Raw genomic sequence first — 20,740 nt, 5'->3', positions numbered from 1 at the left:
TCGGTATGAAAACATTAGGTACAGATGTTCCCTTATTCCAGAGCATACTGCAGTTTTCTGTTGCAACATTACCATTGAATGCTATGGAAACGCTGGCATATTTGAAGGCATGTTGACATATTTGAGTGACACTGATGTTGCCTACTGTCATGGTCGTCTAGACATCCAGGTCCTAGCTGTAGTTTCTTTCCTTGTCCACCGGGTGTGCTGCTGCTTTCTGTCTGCTCTGGGGTTTGTCTGTCTGTCTGTCTCCTCTTGTTGCTCCTGTTCTCTGTGCTTCTAGTTCCTGCTTCCTGTTTGGTTCATTGTCTTTGTTTGGTGTCAGACTCCATGCTTATGCCTATGCCGCAGCCTGTTCCTGTACCAGTCCTGTTCTGTATTGGAGTCCTGTTCATATTAAAGGCCCTTGCTATTTAACTAGATTGCCCCAGTCTGTTTCCTGCTAGCAAGTCCCAGACCTGTTCCTGCTCCGTAGTCTCAGTTTCTGCTCCCCTGTCCTGTTGCTGAACCTCTGCATGTTGCCACGATGATCCTGCTTGCTGCTCGCCATTGACCCCTGCTTGCCCACGACTATCCGACTTGCTGCTTGCCACCAACCTCAGCCCGTGACCCCAACAATCTTGCCTGCTCCCGCTGTTCAGGCCACCGAGGTCCTACCCGCTCCTGGAGTCTCCCTTGTGACACCTACATCTTTATGTGTGTTTATTTGCAGTTTAGATGGATGCATACATACAGTAATGTTTTATAACACAAGCAATGCCTCCCTGTTATTTGACTGATTTATGATAGTATATGATAATGTAATACACATTGCTGTTGGGTTGATCTTTTCAGGCGGCCACATTTTCAATGACTGTGGAATAATTAGAAAGACAGCCCACATAGCTTATTCTAGGGGATTCTGTACCAAACTGGATTTTTCCATACATTAAGCTTTCTCGGTACAACGGTAACTTGAGGAAAGCGCTGTGAGTGGCCATCACTTCCGTCTAGGAGTTGTTTCCCCAATGACCATTAGCTACTAAATATGATCCTAACGCTGGGATTCCCTAAGCGCTGATGCTGCTCTCGCACCCAGATCCAGAGCTAACTGCTATTGACTTGAAGGGCAATCAATATCAGATTGCAGAGTGATACCTCACATCAGTGCTTACTGAATTCCCCCCCCCCCCCCCCTTAGTCTTTACTAAAGATGTATATTTCCGTTAGTTTCTTAATTGTAACAAATATTCTCTTGTTCTCTTCAAAATCTGTAAATAATTAGTTGGAAATAATTTCTTATATTTAGACTTTTTGTATAATTGACAAGTATATTGGAATATATGCACATTAACCAAAGGCCATCAAATGTTTAGTCTAGCATCCACCTTTAATTTCTATTTGAGTATTGTTGTAGGCGGTGAGGGGGTGCATGCATAATACATTTTTGATTGGAAATTTTGAAGAGATTGCATTTTATTATATCTCACTCCAGACTTTATGGCTGTTCTGTAATTAAACTTTTAGCACATTTTATAGTAAACGTATATTACAGCCACATATGAAGAGATAAGAAATTAACAGTCATTTCAATGTTATTTATCTTGCGTGCGCTTGTAAATCAGGCCCACAAAATAGACAGGATACTTTCAGTTGTGCAACATTTGGCACTCCTGATTTAGGCTGTAAAAATGATCAGCAGGCGATTGTTGTAACATCTTCCAGGGAATTAGATAAGAAAAAATATCTCGATTTATCTGTTAAATGCAATGATAATGGCATAATACTAACTTTCATTCCTGCAGAGATGCAGATATTGTAGTTGTAATAAGGAAGAAGCAGCCAGTCTTATAACATATTCACTGCTGGTTTATATCATTGCAATTATTAGAACCAACTTTTCGGTCCCGTAGAGCAGGGGTGCGCAAACTTTTGCCCTGCGCCCCCGCCTGCTCGGCCCCAGTGCTCGCTCCCCCCCACCTGGTATCCAGCGTGAAATGACGCCGCGGGGTCATGTGACGTCACACGTCATGTGACCCCCACTGTGTCGTTTGACGCCGTGTTGCCATGGCGATGCTTTGCCCGAAGCAGTCGGAGAGCAGGTAAGTGAGTAAGGCTATGGCCTTGATTATACAGAAAAACGCATGCAGCGCCGCGCGCCTGAAAAACAACATTAAACATACCAATAGCGCGCCATGTGGAACTGCAGGGCGGATGTCTCCTGGCGCGAGCCTCGGATTTTTTTCTTGGCTGGCGATGCCGCATCACGTGAGCAGTTCCAGCCAATGAGGGCGTACCGCTCACGGCCATGCCTCCCTGTCTCTGCTTTGCAGTTCCCATTGGTATAATCAAGATGCCGCTCGGTGGCAGCGTGAGGGTGATGTCACCGGATCGCGCTGCCGCTCAGCAGTATCTGGTATAATCGAGCCCTAAGTCCCCGGTGGTGGCTGCTGCACGCGCGCCGGGCATCCTGGCGGCGCGTGAACAGCTGAAAACCGCGATCTGTGGTCGGTAGGGAGCGATGAGAGGCGTGGCCAAAACGGAGGGGGGGAGCGCGGTCATGACGTCAGGCACAACACAACTCCTATGACACTTCACCTGCGATTTTTAACTTTGGTTCATAATTTCAGGTACTGAAAAGTAAAAGTAGTTTGTAAACATTTGTGATGGGGGGGGGGGAGAGATCATTGCTTCCCACTATGATCCAGCACAAATTCCCTTTTAACACCTTCCATGTACTGTATCCCTAACGTATCTGCCTTACCGTAGTGTGGAACCAGCAGCTTTCCTTATGCACACCGCCCATCGCCCCTGCTCACAATACCCCTCCCCTAGGAGGCAGCATTACTACTTATAATGTAACTGTAGCTAAATATACCCACAGCACAATCATCTTTACTAGCAGAGCGCTATTGGCTCCCAGCGCACCACGTAACTGCATCGCTGCACGGGAACACAATCGTGTTGTTTCCCCTGCTGCCTAATGCGCCGCCTCACTGCGTGAGCCAACACGTAAGAAGACACTGGGGCCTTGCCTAATTGAGGTTAGTGTGCGGAGCGCGCAACGCCGTCACCCCCTGGGACCTAGCCTTACAGAGGCCTGGCGTGTTCCCCGGCATTTAATTTAAATGCTTTGGGGGAAGAATACGAGACCTCTGTAACCGCCACACTCCCCCCAAAAAATTCCCGCGCACCCCTGCCATAGAAAACATTTGTCAAGTGACAAATGACCATAACATTTGTTCTAATAAGGAGCTACAAAATATTTATTATCACCTTAAACCAGTGTGCTAATCCGATTTTGTTTTATAAGCAGTTAAAGGGCAGATAAGTGTTTTTATTTTTCGTTAGACTCACTCACATTTTGCTAGTGGATTTTCCCCCTTACATCTGGACTTTGGGATATCTTTATTTCACAATGTAATAATTAAGCAGATGTTAGCACCAGCTGGTAACTTACCTGTAACCGTTCGAGAAAGGTAACAAGTTTAAAGGAATAAAGTATGTATAATGCGCCTGTTCCGGCAGCGAAGAGATTTAATACGAATGTTGCTCTGTAATATTTTCCCAGCGAGCGTCTCGGTCCTTGGTGGGACATGCAATCATATTACAAAAAATGGACAAGACAAATCTTAAAGGATGTTTCCTTTAACATGGAAAGTGGTCAGATAATGGCCATTTTAGGGAATTCTGGTAAGTGCAAGACAAGTAACGCACAATAATACATGCACAAGTCTTTGGGTTAACAAATTAATATAACAATTTGCAGAGAGGGAGTTCCACGGAGCTGTGGTAAATCAGGGCAAATAACGTGACATTACCTAAATTGGTAACAGACGTTAGTTTCCCTGAGTTTAAGGGGTATCCACATAGCTAGTTATATGCAAAAAGAACTGACGTTAGAGCTCTAAGGCTAATGCTGTTGTTGCCGGCTGTGACAAAAGAGATAAAACTCCCCCGCGCTAACTGCCAGTAACGCTGGCCTGCATTAGCCATATGCCAAGGAAGATGCCAGGTATATATTGCAATGCAATGCCTTTAAAGGGGCAGATCCACGAAGCTCCGTTAGCCTATTTAACCTAAACTAACGTTAGCTTAATTATAACGCCTATGCACCAAGGCAAATACTGTATTGTTGGGTTAATTATAATGCCTATGCACTAAAGCAAATACTGTATTGTTAGGTTAATTATAATGCCTATGCACCAAGGCAAATACTGTATTGTTGGGTTAATTATAATGCCTATGCACTAAAGCAAATACTGTATTGTTAGGTTAATTATAATGCCTATGCACCAAAGCAAATACTGTATTGTTAGGTTAATTATAACGCCTATGCACCAAGGTAAATACTGTATTGTTGGGTTAATTATAATGCCTATGCACTAAAGCAAATACTGTATTGTTGGGTTAATTATAATGCCTATGCACTAAGGCAAATAATGTATTGTTAGGTTAATTATAACGCCTATGCACTAAAGCAAATAATGTATTGTTAGCTTAATTATAACGCCTATGCACTAAGGCAAATAATGTATTGTTAGGTTAATTATAACGCCTATGCACTAAAGAAAATAACGTAGCCTTAACTCAGTGCTACTCCTTAAAGCTGCAGACCAAGCAATTTCCTACGTGTTTTTTTTTAAATAAATCAGTTCTGTACGATAAAAAAATGCTACAAGTATTTTCTCAAACAACTCTGAATGACATTTTTTTGTGTATTATAATGTATCAAGCCTTTTGTTTTATTTAGCAGCCATTTACAAAATCACACTGCAGACTACTCATCTGCAGTCATGTAGTGAACCCCTGAGCCAAATCTTTGCCGATCGATCGGCAATTTAGCTAATTACCATTGTGTGGATTGTATTGATGCACATATTAAAGGGATTTTTTAATTTATTTTTTTAAACCGCAGCTTGGACTGCTGCTTTAAGTAACATATGGTTATTTCTTTCCGCCCGGTAGTGCTAATGATATGCAAAAGGGGTGTTCCTCCGAACATCGCATATGCCCTAAAGACCGTTCAGGTTAACCCGAGACACTGAAAATGGGTTTTGGAGGAGAGAGTGGGAGTGAGAGACCTATTTTAATAGAGTCCCAAACACGATATCTATCGCCTCAAACCTAACTCCAAATAACATATGGAGAAACACGTGCTCCAAACGGAGCACACCTCAGATACCTGGGAGATATGCTAATGAAATATTCAAATCTCACAACTAATTGTACATACTGTACCATAATAACATTCCAATGGCTAATAAAGGAAGTAACAAACTAATATGCTAAAAAAAAAACTACTGTAAAAAATTCAACTGAAATCCATATTTTAAATATATGTGTATTACTCCCATGGAAGTGCATCAGTTATGATAACTAGAATTACTAACCCTTTTTTTTTTTTTTTTTTTTTTAGAATCTGCCCCAAAATTTGTCATCTTGCGTTTCAAACTGAAAACTACCATTGTACTTATCTATTGCTTTTCTTTTTGTGTATGCCCAATTACCTCTTTAAACAAAGTTATAAAATAAAACGTGTGTGTGTGTGTGTGTGTGTGTGTGTGTGTGTGTGTGTGTGTATATGTAGTAACCAGGGAGATCCTGATGACAAAAGTCAGCACACCGCAATGATGTTTCAAAAAAGTGTGTATTGTGAACACAGGGCCGCCAACGTTTCGGTCCTCATAGAGAGACCTTCCTCAGGGCAGTGCACAAGTGACTGATCCAAGCACCCATATATACCCCTAACTCCATACATAAAATCACCTGAAACCAATGATGAAAACCCAAATTGCAATCCCAGGTACAACCCACTTCATATTACAGCCAATAGAAAATAATGATACTAACCAGCACCAATGGAGTCCCAGCATCTAAGACCTGGCAGGGATGGTCATGTAATATAACCCTGTCGTCCATGCTATGACGTCACTGGGCAACCCGATCGCGTGTGTAGCAACCCGCAGGGAACGCGCATCAGCTGGAGCATCATATGATGTGTGTAGTTACTGTAGGAGCCGTGCATGCGCTTCAGAGCCTGGCTGTTGGCAACCCGACAGCGTCTATAGTGATGAGGGGAGGTGTGCGCACGCAGTCTATCCCGATCGCGCCGCACTAAGAGCATAAATGAATCCTTTCTCTAAGACCACGCATGCGCTTCTACGCTTGGCCACTAACAACCCGACAGCGTCTATAGTGATGAGGGGAGGTGTGCGCACGCAATCTGTCACGATCGCACTGCATCAACCGCATGAATGAATCTTCCCTCTAAGGATTTATCCCAATAGCAATAACTATTATGGCAAATGATAATACAATAAAAACCAACAGTACCCCTATTGGCGCATAACTTAACTATGCAAAGGATCCATACAAAGCACGCCTCAGCTATCACAATGTCCACTGCCCACTGAATGAACATCTATGTATAAACACTGGGCCACAGTGCCCCTGGTAATACATAAAATCATGCAGATTAAATGCTAAGAAAATATCCATGCAATCTTAAGGATGCTAGCTATGTTAATGCAAACAATTAAACTAAGAGCACCCTAGATAAAATATGTGAACGTGGTATATACACATGAATTTAAAAAGACAAAAATATCCCACAACTATGGACATCATAACACTCAGTGCTAACTCCATGCCAAACTATATGGTGTAATACTGATGTCAGACCTGGGTCACCAAGTGATAAAGACACCAGAGTGTGAACAAAATAAAACATACAGGGAGGGGAAACATGGAAAAAACTAAACTATACTATGGAGATCATATGCAATAAAGTGCTACAAATATAATAAACAGTTTTACAAAAAGCAGCCCAACTCAAGACTATTTCACCATATGGACTCAATGAGGACTTAAAGTTGGGCTGCTTTTTGTAAAACTGCTTATTATATTTGTAGCACTTTATTGCATATGATCTCCATAGTAATGTTTATTTTTTTCCATGTTTCCCCTCCCTGTATGTTTTATTTTGTTCACACTTTTCAAACTTTGGTGTCTTTATCACTTGGTGACCCATGTCTGACATCTATCAGTATTACACCATATAGGTTGGCATGGAGTTAGCACTGAGTGTTATGATGTCCATAGTTGTGGGATATTTTTGTCTTTTTAAATTCATGTGTATATACCACGTTCACATATTTTATCTAGGGTGCTCTTAGTTTAATTGTTTGCATTAACATAGCTAGCATCCTTAAGATTGCATGGATATTTTCTTAGCATTTAATCTGCATGATTTTATGTATTACCAGGGGCACTGTGGCCCAGTGTTTATACATAGATGTTCATTCAGTGGGCAGTGGACATTGTGATAGCTGAGGCGGGCTTTGTATGGATCCTTTGCATAGTTAAGTTATGCGCCAATAGGGGTACTGTTGGTTTTTATTGTATTATCATTTGCCATAATAGTTATTGCTATTGGGATCAATCCTTAGAGGGAAGATTCATTCATGCGGTTGATGCAGTGCGATCGTGACAGATTGTGTGCGCACACCTCCCCTCATCACTATAGACGCTGTCGGGTTGCTAGGGGCCAAGCGCAGAAGCGCATGCGCGGTCTTAGAGAGAGGATTTATTTATGCTGTTAGTGCGGTGCGATCGGGATAGACTGCGTGCGCACACCTCCCCTCATCACTATTGACGCTGTCGGGTTGCCAACAGCCAGGCTCTGAAGCGCATGCACGGCTCCTACAGTAACTACACACATCATATGATGCTCCAGCTGATGCGCGTTCCCTGCGGGTTGCTACACACGCGATCAGGTTTCCCAGTGACGTCATAGCATGGACGACAGGGTTATATTACATGACCATCCCTGCCAGGTCTTAGATGCTGGGACTCCATTGGTGCTGGTTAGTATCATTATTTTCTATTGGCTGTAATATGAAGTGGGTTGTACCTGGGACTGCAATTTGGGTTTTCATCATTGGTTTCAGGTGATTTTATGTATGGAGTTAGGGGCATATATGGGTGCTTGGATCAGTCACTTGTGCACTGCCCTGAGGAAGGTCCCTCTACGAGGACCGAAACGTTGGCGGCCCTGTGTTCACAATACACACTTTTTTTTTGCGCAAGAAAAAATACAAAACGGTAATATGATACAAAAAAATACAATCTGCCTGCAAAAAAGTCCAATAGATGTTGTGGTATGATCCTAAAAAGAAAGAAATGCCAGAAATAGTGAAGTACTGCAAAATGGGGCTATACCCGCAAAGGTGAAAAGCTACTTACAATGTAGCGGTAAAAATCAGCATTGTGGGATAACAATCCCGGTCCCGCGGTGGTGAATGAAAACTCGGCGTCCATGAGTTTTACGCTGGCAGGAGCTGCAACAGCTGACAGAGTCCCAAAATCAGGCACACTTGGAGGTCTCCGACATTCGTCACTGGCGGATGACGTCAGTGCAGTGAGAAGCGTCCGTGCACCGTGCTCTCCGATAGAAATCCCACAGCTATGTGTGCTGTGAAGGACGACAGGTTTCAGCAATTCTCAAACAGTGTGTAAATGTCTGACTTTTGAAGGGGTCTGGTAGGCAACTCAGTATTCAATAGGCAGCCCTACTTAACCCTATGCATTTCATCTCAATTGAGACTTCATCAGGGGTGAGATGAAACGCGTAGGGTTAATTTGGGCTGCCTATTGAATACTGAGTTGCCTACCAGACATTGTATCATATTACCGTTTTGTATTTTTTCCTGCGCTTGCTTCTATATTTCTGTCTGTTCTTTCTTGGTTTTTGCGTGGAACCTGAGACACTATAGCAGCATTTTAATGGAGTTTTCACAGGTTCACATATCTAATAACCATTGTTAGGTTACGGATTTGTTTGATGCATCTAATTATAATCTGTGCATTTTATTGACACTAGCAAGTATCAAGGTAACATAGACAGCGCAAAACTTGGAGAAACGACCTTGATATATTGACGCAAAGAGACGCAAGATGAAAATTACGCAATTTGCGTCAATTTTGCTCCACATTTCCTTGATACATTACCCCCTACAAATCGAAAAGCTCAATTCTCTGTATAATATACAATATATGTAAGTAATTGGCCACATTAGACTGTTTCACTCTGTATTTAGGGTCTGGGAAAACAACACTGCTGGACGCAATTTCAGGAAGGATAGGGCAGAAAGGAATTTTGCTTGGTGAGGTTTACGTGAATGGGTCCCAGCTAAAGAGAGAGCAGTTCCAGGATTGTTTCTCATATGTCTTACAGGTAAGTGTATATGTTTTATATTGATTCTATCTAATATTATGTGCAATTGTAATTTATAATCTACTACACTTTTTTTAATCAACTAGAAAAGATAAAAGTATATTTATATTATAGAGAGTTGAGGACTTCGAAATGAAATTGTACAATAACACAGGGCATAATACAGCAGAGGAAGAGAGGGATGAAACCATTAGTCATGTACCATGCGTCCTTCCAGAATAAAATCCCTGAAGAATGGGAAAGTCACCAAGGAAGATGGAATTACATCTGAAATCTGAAAAGAAGCTGGGGAAGAAGTAGAGAAAATCCTTGCAAAACTCTTTACATGCTGCTTGAAGAACAGGGAAATTCCAGAACAATGGAGTAATGCCCTAGTTATTCTTATCAACCAGAAAGGAGACAAAAAAAGACCTCAAGAACTATACAGACCAATAAGTCTACTTGCAATCACATACAAGATAATCACTAATCTGCTGCAGTAGACCCTGGACTTTGTTAGAACCTGGAGAGCACGCAGGATTTCCCATTGGATATAACACAATGGAGCACATCCAAGTTGTACAAGAAGTGATTTTTAGAAGTAATGAATACGATCTACCACCCGTCGTAGGATTGGTAAATTATGAAAAAGCATTTAATTCTGTCCACACCTCAGCATTAAGAAGACAAAGTGTTGCAAAAGCGTTTATGGATAATATAGGGAAGATTTACAAGAATGCCACATCAACCATTAGATTACATGAAGACGCGAGCAAGAGAGGGCGGCAGGGACACACCTTTTCACCAAAGCTTTTCACAGCAACCCAAGCAGAATTGTTCAAGACATTGAATTGGGAAGAATAAGGAATACAAATTAGCCGTGAATATTTGAGTCACTATAGATTTGCAGATTAAATTGCTGTTTTTGCCAGTACAGAAAACCTCCAGCAACAAACAAGGGAACTTACCTAAGCAAATCAGAAGATGGACCTCTATATGAATCCCAGCAAGACTAAATGTGTCAACGCTACAAAGATCAAAATAAATGGAATAGAACTAGAAGAAGTCGAAGACTATGGCTACCTTGACCAGCAAGTATCAGTGATAGGAATGATTCTAATTAAATCAATAGGAGAATATAGATGGGATGGAGCGCATTGGGAAGAAACAAGACAATCGTGCAAGGGAACTGTCTACTGTGCCTCCAAAAGAAATGTGCATCCTGCCTCTGCTCACATATAGATGGGAAACTTGGACCTTAAATGCAAAGACGATTCAGAAGCTTCAGACTCAAGACGTATAAAATATGGAGAGATGCATGCTGGGTATTACAGATGAGGCCGGAAAAGAATGAATTGGTTCGAAAGCAAACAAACGTCTGTGACATCATCACAGGGGGGGAAGAAATTAAATTAGTAGTGGGTCAGACATATCGCAAGAAGAAATGACCATCGTTGGACAAAGATGGTACTCCAAGTGAGATCAAAAGGCCAAGACTGTGACCAAAAGTAAAATGGGAGGATGAAATCAGAAAATGTGTTGGATCAATGTGGAGAAGAGGGGCTTGCAACCATAGTACATGGAAGATCGTTGTGTAGGTCTTCCTCTAGCAGTGGATCGACAATGGCTGAGGATGATGATGATGATGATGACATATATACATTACACACACCAAAAATATTTTCGTTTTCTTTGTTTTATTGACAACATATGTCACTCATGTTTACAGAGAATGTCACAGAAATCTTTGTGTTGTTTTTCCAGCATGACACTTTACTAAGCTACCTCACTGTAAAAGAAACATTGACTTACACTGCATTGCTGTCACTTCGGAAGCACTCCAAAGAAGCAATAAAAAAAAAGGTTGGGTTTATATTATTATTATTATTATTATTATAGTACTGCATACTATTTTAGTAGGTGTGAGCAGTAGTCAAAATGCAATTAAAACGACACGGTACTGTATCTGATTTTAGCGAAGGCTAATCTTATTAAACCCTCTGCAATATGTTGCTGGTTCTTCTGGCAGGTTGAACAGGGATCCCTCTGACATCAAAGATTTAAGCCGGGGGCAAAACTTTTGGGACTCCATCTTAAAAGAGAACATGATAAAAGACTACTTAATATAAAGACATCCTTAAAAAAAAGAGTAATTTAAACGTCAGTGCTACTCTATACTCCCATTATACTTTTATTAAACCAATTACCTTTCAGATATACCTAGTGACAGTAAGAATACAACATACGTTTGCTTTAAATAAGATCGAGAACAGATACTTGCAAAGACAAGAAAATAGCCCTTTTGAGACAGCACTCAAATCAAATGATGGATTGATTACGTAATTAACATCTAACTTTTAATAAAAAATCCCCTAATGTGAAATGTGATGGACAAGCAATGACATTTAAACAGCACACAAATAAAATACAAAGGATCGTTCCACACACTGGTGGGAGTAGTTAATTTATCATAACGTTCTAAACCCTTAACATTGATTTGAGTTCTGTCTCAAAGGACCTCTTTTCTTGTCTTTGCAAGTATCTATTCTCAATTGTCATTATGCTCCTTCTTGCCGCTCATCTATATTACACTAGACTGCAGTAAGAGCCCTCATTCCCTTCCCCTCGCCTTCTATCCCGGGTTTTTTTTATTTTATTTTAATAAGGTTGGACTAATTAGTAAGTGCCAGACCTTTACCTTCCAATAAAACATAACTGTAGACAGATGGTAAACACGTACATTTCTTTTTATCACTTTGTTAGTCTGTAAACATATAAAGTTTATCTCCCATTAGAATGTATCTACTTTCTTCATTACTTTTCAGTGTAATTATCATGTGGCAAGTACAGTAGTTCTGTCTCCATGGACCAAAGGTCACCCTGAGATACAACATACATTACAATACCATGTTCAGTGGGCACTGCGCCATTCAAATTTAGTGGCGCCTGTTATTACTAGAAATATACTGTCTTTAATATATATTTATGCGTATTTGTCTGTGTTTTTTTTAGGTAGATTCTGTCATGGCCGAGTTAAGCCTCACTCATGTGGCCAGAACTGTAATTGGAGGGCGTATGTCTAATGGGATTTCCAGTGGTGAAAGACGACGTGTTTCTATAGCAGCCCAGCTTATTCAGGATCCCAGTGAGTTCAGCCTTTACAAGGGTTTAAAACGCCCTATCTCATATCTCATGTTACCAAAGTAAAGCGTTCACAGAATAAATCAATTATTAATATTCTTCAGAATTATTGTTTAATTACAATTCTTTGTTACTAATACAAAACATATCGCTCTGATATTATAATTACATGTACTTTCTGACTACGGTGAGTAGGTCATAATAACGTGGTTAAATGTTTACAGCACTGACTGAGGAATAGGGAGGTAAGTAGGGAGTTACCTTCTGAAGATGTATGGAGGACCAGCTATGTGCACTTTTCTTTGATTTACTTTGTTACTAGTGACAAAACAGATGGACTGGAAGGGTTGACACATTATAGAGAAATGATGCACCTAAACTAGAGTCATTGTCACATGTATGGAAACTACAATGTCATATTATAAAGTGTGGACATGAACAGCTAAAACCTTGTGAGAAAATGTTACTTTGTCAGCCACAACTGAAGAAAAAGGGGTTAATGTGACCAGTTCAAATGAGTTAAATACTGTAACAAAGCAAAGGGGAAGGCAGAAGGATGTTTAATTGTATAAAGCAGCGGTGCGCAATCTGTGGGGCGCGATCCCCAGGGGGGGCGCGAGACTGCCGACGGGGGGCGCGGGGTTTACAGAGGCCCCGCGCGCTTCCCGAAGGCACTTAAATTAAGTGCCGGGGGAGCTGCAGGGCCTCTGTAAACCATACTTACCCGTGGCTCCGGCGGCTTCCTCCCGGCGTCGCCATGGCAACGCGGCGTCAAAATGACGCTGCGAGGTCATGTGACGTCACGTTGCTATGGCAACGGGACGTCATTACGCCGGTGCGAGGGTAAGTTGGGGTTGGGGGGGGCGCGGGAGTGAGGGGACAGCCGGCAGGGGGGCGCAGGGAAAAAAGTTTGCGCCCCCCTGGTATAAAGAAAGACATTGGAGAAAAATATGAATGTAGTAATGATACGTTACAGATCATTGGAAGTGCCATGCTCAGTTTTGGAGGTTGTATATTCAGAAATATATCAACAAAACTACGGGCAGTACAAAGAAACACAACTAAAATGGTGCATAGAAAGACTAAAGGACCTCAAATAATGGAGGGTGTCACTAATACACAAGAGAATATTTTTCAGAAGCAGCCTTTTACATTAAAAGGCCAGTGCCTTGAAATGGAGGATGTTGTGGGGAAAACACAATGAAGAATGTCTGTAAAATGGCAGTCAATGAAAGGCCAGTCTCCCAATAGAACTCTAATAAAGTTAGGAAGTCAGGAAAATGTACAGACTACGATGACCAAGTGGTCCGCATCTGCCATCAAGCAATATATTTATGTATGTCCCAAAATGAGAAAATGGTTAAGTACATAAATGTCCAGATTATTTGATTGTATGCTAATTTGTAGAGATATGCAGAGCCTTCGCCAAAGATCGTGAACCAGGCCAAATTTGGTCATTTTCAACCGCCAAAAAAAATCGTGACCTAGTCAGATTTGCTTAATGCTCAGAATATACATTGGCCCCCGCCATGTTAAGCTCACTGTCTGGCGATACTTCACTGAAAACGTTTGAAGTGGCAACATCTAGGACTAATCTGGCAGCATTATTAGCTCGCTGAGGCTTGGCAAACTGTTTTGCAAGGAAGCGACATTGAAAAAGAAAAAAATGCTAGAAATATTGAGACTGCATTTTGGATAGTTTGCACCTATCTACTAATTGGTAATGGACAAAGAATGACAGTTCATAGGAAAATATACATATCCTCATTGTAAAGGTAAAACTCATTAAGTACATGTTTGGCAAAAACTCACTAACCGCACTTCCAGAATTGCAATTTCTTGATATTTTTATTGGGGAAAAAATCATGAAACATACCGAATCTTCAGAACCTGTCATATCAAAATACCTTCCTTTTTAAATACATAATTTTTCATGTCAAAAAGTATATTTAATCGCCTTTTCCTCAGTACTCAAAGAACGTAGTTAATGACTTATCTCTACACTGACGATATACAGTGTTAACGCTGTAACTGTATACATCAAAGCAGAATTCACAAAGAAGTCTATTTTGACTACTCTAGTGGCTAATATGTGTGCCTTTCTCTTTAAATAGTAACACAATTTGCCAATGCAAATAGAACACACAAACTCCTCTCCTAACATCTCCTATACCTACCTGCCAAACCTCTCACTGAGGCTAGCGAATATTACGAATTTGAACTGTTTGTGAAGCAATGTTCCAAGTTCCCACATTGATACATATTCTCCATTGATTTTGCATGTGAGCTTCTGAAACAACTTACCCCTACTTTATATTTAACTCAGTGGTGCGCAAACTGGGGGCGAGGCCTCTGTAAACTTACTTACCTGGCTGTAGTCACACGTCTCTATGACAACGTGATGTCAAATGACGCCGCGGGTCACGAGACGTGACGTCACATTACCCCACAGCGTCATTTGACGCAACATTAGAGGTATGGGGGGGGCGCAACGGAGGAGCATGTAGGGGGGCGCAGCACAGAGAGTTTGCGAACAGCTGGTTTAACTTATGACAGGAATTATGTTTTTAATTAACTTTCTACTGTATGTCGATTAAACAAATAGCTTCACAGTTTGGGTAGCAAATCAATATAATTATTTAAAATTCTTCAACTCAAAGCAAGAAAAAAAGCTAATAGATAAGTGCAAGACTGTTTCTTATGATAGGACGTCATAAAGAAATGAGAGATCAGTAGGAAAAAAAATGCATATATAACAATGAATTGATTTTGCTGAAAAATGGACCAGTAATACATTATTTCAAATGGTTTTATATGCCCTTCTGGCAGTGAAAGGATTAATATAGCAGGGAAGAGTGATACCAAATACAATACTTAGTAAAGTCTAACACTATGTTTAATGAATTATCCTAGCCATCAGTTACAGTAAAGTGCTAAGTTAGTCAGCAGCCTGACAAGCATAATGATGGGTCACATTCCATTCTACGCATGAAAGTGTTGCATTTTTATATCTTTTTTTTGTATACAGTTGTTTGAATTTCTATTGCTAAGTGTTTATAAACCATTTTTCATATAGAGATCATTTTACTTGATGAACCAACTACTGGTTTGGATTCAATGACAGCAAATCACATTGTTTTACTGCTCTCTGAGCTGTCTCGCAAAGACAGGATAGTGATTATTTCTATTCACCAGCCCCGTTCTGAACTGTTTAAAGTAAGTATCAACTACGTGTGTGTTTTCTACCTCAATTCTAAGTCATTATGAATGGCCTCTAGACTATAAACTCAAAATATAGTTGAAAATATCCTCCCATTCAATTATTTCTAAGGTGCCTGGGTGCAGCCATTTTACATATAACTGGTGTGCTTACTTGAGAATAATTTATCTCAGAAGAAGCATAACATCTTTGTGAGTAGTTCTTGCAGTCTCCTCCAGTTACTACCCATTATTTACTACTACAGGTAACACATCTTCCTTAAAATAGGAGTGAGTGGGTGAGAAATGACCTCACTGTACAGTAATTACATTCTAAACGGGCTTAATAGATGACAGCCATACACAAAAGGATGAAGGTGCAATGCATGTAACATACTGTGCCACATAACCGTTTATTTTTATTTTAGGCCTGTAAAATCTAGGAATGAACTGTAGAACGAGAAAGTAAAGAAAGGTCTACTGGTGGGACATGGCACATGGGGATTACTGTGGATGGAGAGTTGTCACATTGTTGGGAGACTGTTTTTCTTTTGGGAAGTGAATGCGGAAGTGTCTGGTGTGGCTAGTAGTGTGTTCCGGAGGTAAAGGCTGAGCAGAGAAACTATTTTCAGGTATAACAGGGCAACAAATAAACGTGGAACAGAGGTAATTGGGCATAGCAGATAATTATTGTATAATTTATGATGCTAAAGATAATTTATAAGTATAACATGTAGAGGGAAGTGACATGATCTAGGTCTTAAACAGGAGCAAGCATAGAAAGTTGAGTGAGAGGGATTTAGAGGTAACTGTAGGATATAATAACATACCGTTACCATCTCATAAATTACACACAGTACAGGCATACCCCACATTAACGTATGCAATGGGACCGGAGCATGTATGTAAAGCGAAAATGTACTTAAGTGGAAAAAGGTAGTGCTTCACTTTATCGATGCATTTACTGCACTGCAATCGTCATATACGTGCATAACTGATGTAAATAACACATTTGTAACAGGCTGTATAGTTTCCCCGCTTGCGCACAGCTTCGGTACAGGTAGGGAGCCGGTATTACTGTTCAGGACATGTTGACAGGCGCATGCGCAAGCTGCCGTTTGCTTATTGGGCGCTGTGTACTTACTCGCGAATGTACTTAAAGTGAGTGTAGGGGTATGCCTATACTGGGAAACAGTATATCAAGTTAATAATAGCTTACAGTACTGAAGGTGGGAAATTATGCTAATGTGCATTATTAACATTTTAGCTGTGGACGGATATGCAGAAACGGGTATATCTAATTATGTCCCATGGAAACTTTGCAATAATGTGATTGTCAGGAGAAAATGATAGTTCGGAGTCAAATGTAATACCAACGCTATTAGTTTGCTGGACAAAATAGATGATAGTGCCATCATAATGTGAAAGGGAGAGGATGGGGCAAAGAATATCAGTCACTGGAGATTAAAGAGGTGTGTTCGGGAGGAGACAGGTGAAAGATAGTCAGCAATACAGAACAGGCCACGTCTGGGATATATTTGGTATTTTGAGGTACATGTAAAATGTCTAATCACAGTTCTGTTTTCATCATTCTTGCTCATTTACAGTACACTAAACTCATTTTGTAAACTTTGATAACTAGGTTTTCAATAAAATTGCAATTATGAGTTGTGGAGAACTGATTTTCTGTGGCAACCCTCAAGAAATGATTGGATTTTTTGATAATTGTGGCTATGAGTGCCCTGAACACTCCAACCCTTTTGATTTTTATGGTAAGGTTTCTTTTAAGGTATTACAGTATTCACATGTTCACAAAAGCAGGTTTTAGAAACTAATGGGGTAATTCTATATTGTCGTGCATTGATTTGGGATTATTTAATAATGACTATAGACTGCAAAACTGGTGCAAAGAAATGCAAAAGATTTATCAAAGGAAAAAATATAATTGCTTTGAGTGTGATTCCATTTGTTTGATATAGTGCTATTTTTTGCACTGGTTTTACAGCTGGGAGACTTAATTAAATAGATTCCCAAGAAGTAATGTACCTGTATGCATTAGGCCGTACCCTGCTAAAGAAGCCTAAAACATACGCTATACTGCCTTTCTATCAATCCACACAAGCAGCGACAGGAAAAGCATTCCTTCTTACTTCAAAAAACAAAACACACTATATTAAATGCTCCAGAAAGATGCATAGTATCTTTATACATTTCAATCTAGTAAAGCAGAGAATATAACACAAAGTTTTCCAAATAGAGGTCTCAAATGTTGATTTTATGCCAGGTCCAAACGAAGGAGTCTTTCCAGACTGTAGAGTTTGTTTTACATTGTTGATATACACAAATGGGTTTCCCAGGTATCGCAGGTCACAGAATATTTAGCTGGATGTGTCTGCCAGGATGTAATTGTAGGAAAGACTTATGTGGTTATTAGAAGATTAGAAAAAGTAATTGATGCTGATCTTGTTGCATGTTCAAACTTCTAAAAATAAATCATTACATGAACAATCCAATGTAGTTTACTTATGTTATTTGTAAAGTAAATCAATGGTTTAAACATTATATTAAACCTAAGATTAATTACACACTTTGAGTGCAATTCACCACTGTAAATATGTTTCCATTTTTTTCCACTTTTCATATAATGTCCTACACATCCATTGAAAATGTATAATTCTAGCATTATTTCGTACTTACCATTTTTAATATTTTTATCAGAATTTACAGATAGCATCAACAAACAAACATTCTCAAATGATTCACAATGTAATTAATAGGAGTAAACACAGATTTGTCTGATTATACAAATGATCATTTTGAAGACATAACTCCTAAAATGGATTCATTGATGATGTACAGTTTAATTTTTTTTACCAGTTTGGGGTGTAATTTACATTTTTATTAGGTATAAAGAATACTGTAGTATTTTGCCTACTATGTCTAATGTGTGGTAACCTTTTCAGTGGATCTAACATCTGTTGACACTCGAAGTAAAGAACGTGAACTGGAGACCTATAGTAGAGTCCAGACTATTGTATCTGCTTATAAAGACTCTGAAAATTTTCAAAATGCCCTTGGGTATATTGAAACATCAAAGAGTACAAGAGAGAAGCGACTCATCCCATTTAAACGGAAAGACACACCAAGTGAAATCTCCAAACTCTGGGTCTTATTAAGGTGAGAGGGATTTACAAAATGTTATACAGTATTTTTGTTTAGCATACATGTAGAAAGCAGAAAATGGGATACACCCAATGTCAGTGCATCAACAAACTTTCTGTGAATTATGTTTCAAGAAAAAGTGTCTGACATGCCGGTGTTATGTTTGTTGTATATAGATGGGGAACGCTTTCTTTAGTCAGGATAATATATGAAGATCTTCTTTTGTGAGTTATGACTCCTTTTGACACATAATTGGTGGGGCTGTTTTTTTGTGTAATGCAGTTTCTTAATTAGGCAAATGATGGGGGTATGGGACTACCTCCATGTCAAGGGGATGAACTCAGATATTGTGTGTCCCTACTCCAGAACATGCCTTAGTTATGCTCCCAGTATTTGCAATATATAATATATAGTCCATAGTTCGACTTAGAAAATCACTTGAAACATAGGAACTTTTGGAGTACTCACAAGATCCCTGCTGAGATGAGTTCCGTTGGCATGCTCCTGCTGCATCAATGAGAACAGGAAAAGGGAGAATAGTGGTGCACAGCACAGTAACCGATCCCAGTACTGGAGTGCAAGCAAAAGCTTAAAACTTAATTTGTTGGCACATGATTAAGTACAAAAGAGGGAAAGTACACTCTGACGCGTTACAGTTAACGAGTACAGTTAAGGTGCGAAACGCGTTAGTGTACTTACTGTACCCTCTTTTGTACTTAATCATGTACTAACAAATTAAGTTTGAAGCTTTTGCTTGCACTCCAGCCCTGGGATCAGTTACTGTGCCACCATTCTTCTTATTCTGTTAGCATACATGTACAATTATCTTCAAGTTTGCCTGCCTATAAGGAATACAAGTATTGATTTTCTGAAAATATTAATGTAGCACTGCTTCCCCTCCCCCCTCTGGGAGATCTTGCTAAAGCTACAGGTGTCGTGGTGCTTGTTACCTGTGAGGGTTCAGGAGAGATGAGCGTCTGCGATGGTAAGGGGAAACAGGACCGGCTTTTGGTGATCCGCAGGCTGACATTCTGGTTCTTGTGCAATGTCTCAGTCATAGCAGGCTCCAGGGTTACTGGAGACAGTCCCCACCATGACAATCTTCTCTTGCATACTCCTACCCAATAGACTAGGCTCAGGCAGGGGTATATAAAACAGGATCCTTTATTATAGCATCCACTGCAGTTGTTATTACAGCGAATGCATAGGGTTTTAGGATAGGTCCCAGACCTTTCGATGGTACTGGCCTTCTCGCAGTCTTGAGGCCTGGCACCCTGTTCAGATCTTTGGCTGTAGTCAGCCCCAGGAGTGGCTGAAAGGCACGTCTCTATCCTTGGAGGAAGAGAATAGAACTGCATGTCTCAACCCCAGGAGGGGGTGACCTGGACTGACTATAATTTAGAGTACTACCTCCCTAAGGCACAGAGGGGGAGGGCATAAGGTATGCACCATGATTGGCTACACACAGACCCAGTTCACCTCCACCCAGTCACTCAGAGAGGCAGCATGTGGGGGCGGGGGGTAAACCCCACAGGATAGCCTGCCACTGCTTGTAGCTACTAGGACTTACGTGACAGGAGGCAGAAAGTATAACCTGGACCAGTCATGGCTACATTAATATTTGTCATTTAACTATTCATGCTATTATAAATATAATTGGTGTATTTTCTGTTTAATTCAAATATTTGTGTAATTTGTAGTATGTATGTAAAAAAAAGTTGGTTGGCGATTCGCTGAACATTTGAACAGAATGTGATAAGCCTGTTATGTAATTTGCATAATTTTAACTCAGTTTCTATAGTGTATAAGTACACAAACATATGTTTATTGGAATCTGTGTATTTGTTCCCTTGTTCCTGTGGGTAATACTGTACTTATATTTAAAAAAAAAACACACAAAAAACAGGCAGACATTTTATTTTTTTAATAGATTTATCTATAAAGAGATGTAGATGTACTGACGCTTATTTATTTTCTGCTTTTACATTGAATTTTCTGTAGATAAGAAGGGTTGTTGCTCATTTTCTTTACATTACGTAAATC

The 20,740-nt window shown here is 40.1% G+C and overlaps 1 protein-coding gene across 6 annotated transcripts in view; it reads left to right on the top strand.

The window, feature by feature from the left end:
- The window catches only part of ABCG5 (ATP binding cassette subfamily G member 5), a 31,809-nt gene that overhangs the window by 4,475 nt on the left and 6,594 nt on the right, over positions 1 to 20,740 (top strand). For 3 of the 6 annotated variants that reach the window (XM_075595775.1, XM_075595774.1, XM_075595776.1), the window contains exons 3-9: positions 3,551 to 3,672; positions 9,081 to 9,217; positions 10,961 to 11,059; positions 12,209 to 12,341; positions 15,414 to 15,553; positions 17,178 to 17,307; positions 18,499 to 18,712. In XM_075595775.1, coding sequence (XP_075451890.1) covers positions 3,551 to 3,672; positions 9,081 to 9,217; positions 10,961 to 11,059; positions 12,209 to 12,341; positions 15,414 to 15,553; positions 17,178 to 17,307; positions 18,499 to 18,712 — 975 coding nt within the window. The remainder of the gene's footprint in view (positions 1 to 3,550; positions 3,673 to 9,080; positions 9,218 to 10,960; positions 11,060 to 12,208; positions 12,342 to 15,413; positions 15,554 to 17,177; positions 17,308 to 18,498; positions 18,713 to 20,740) is intronic. The other 3 variants (XM_075595778.1, XM_075595777.1, XM_075595780.1) reach the window with 1 other exon arrangement.

The sequence above is a fragment of the Ascaphus truei genome, chromosome 4 (assembly GCF_040206685.1).
Source record: "Ascaphus truei isolate aAscTru1 chromosome 4, aAscTru1.hap1, whole genome shotgun sequence".
Taxonomy (NCBI): Eukaryota; Metazoa; Chordata; class Amphibia; order Anura; family Ascaphidae; genus Ascaphus; species Ascaphus truei.
Note: the sequence above shows the minus strand (reverse complement) of the source record. Positions and strands in the feature narration are given on the sequence as shown.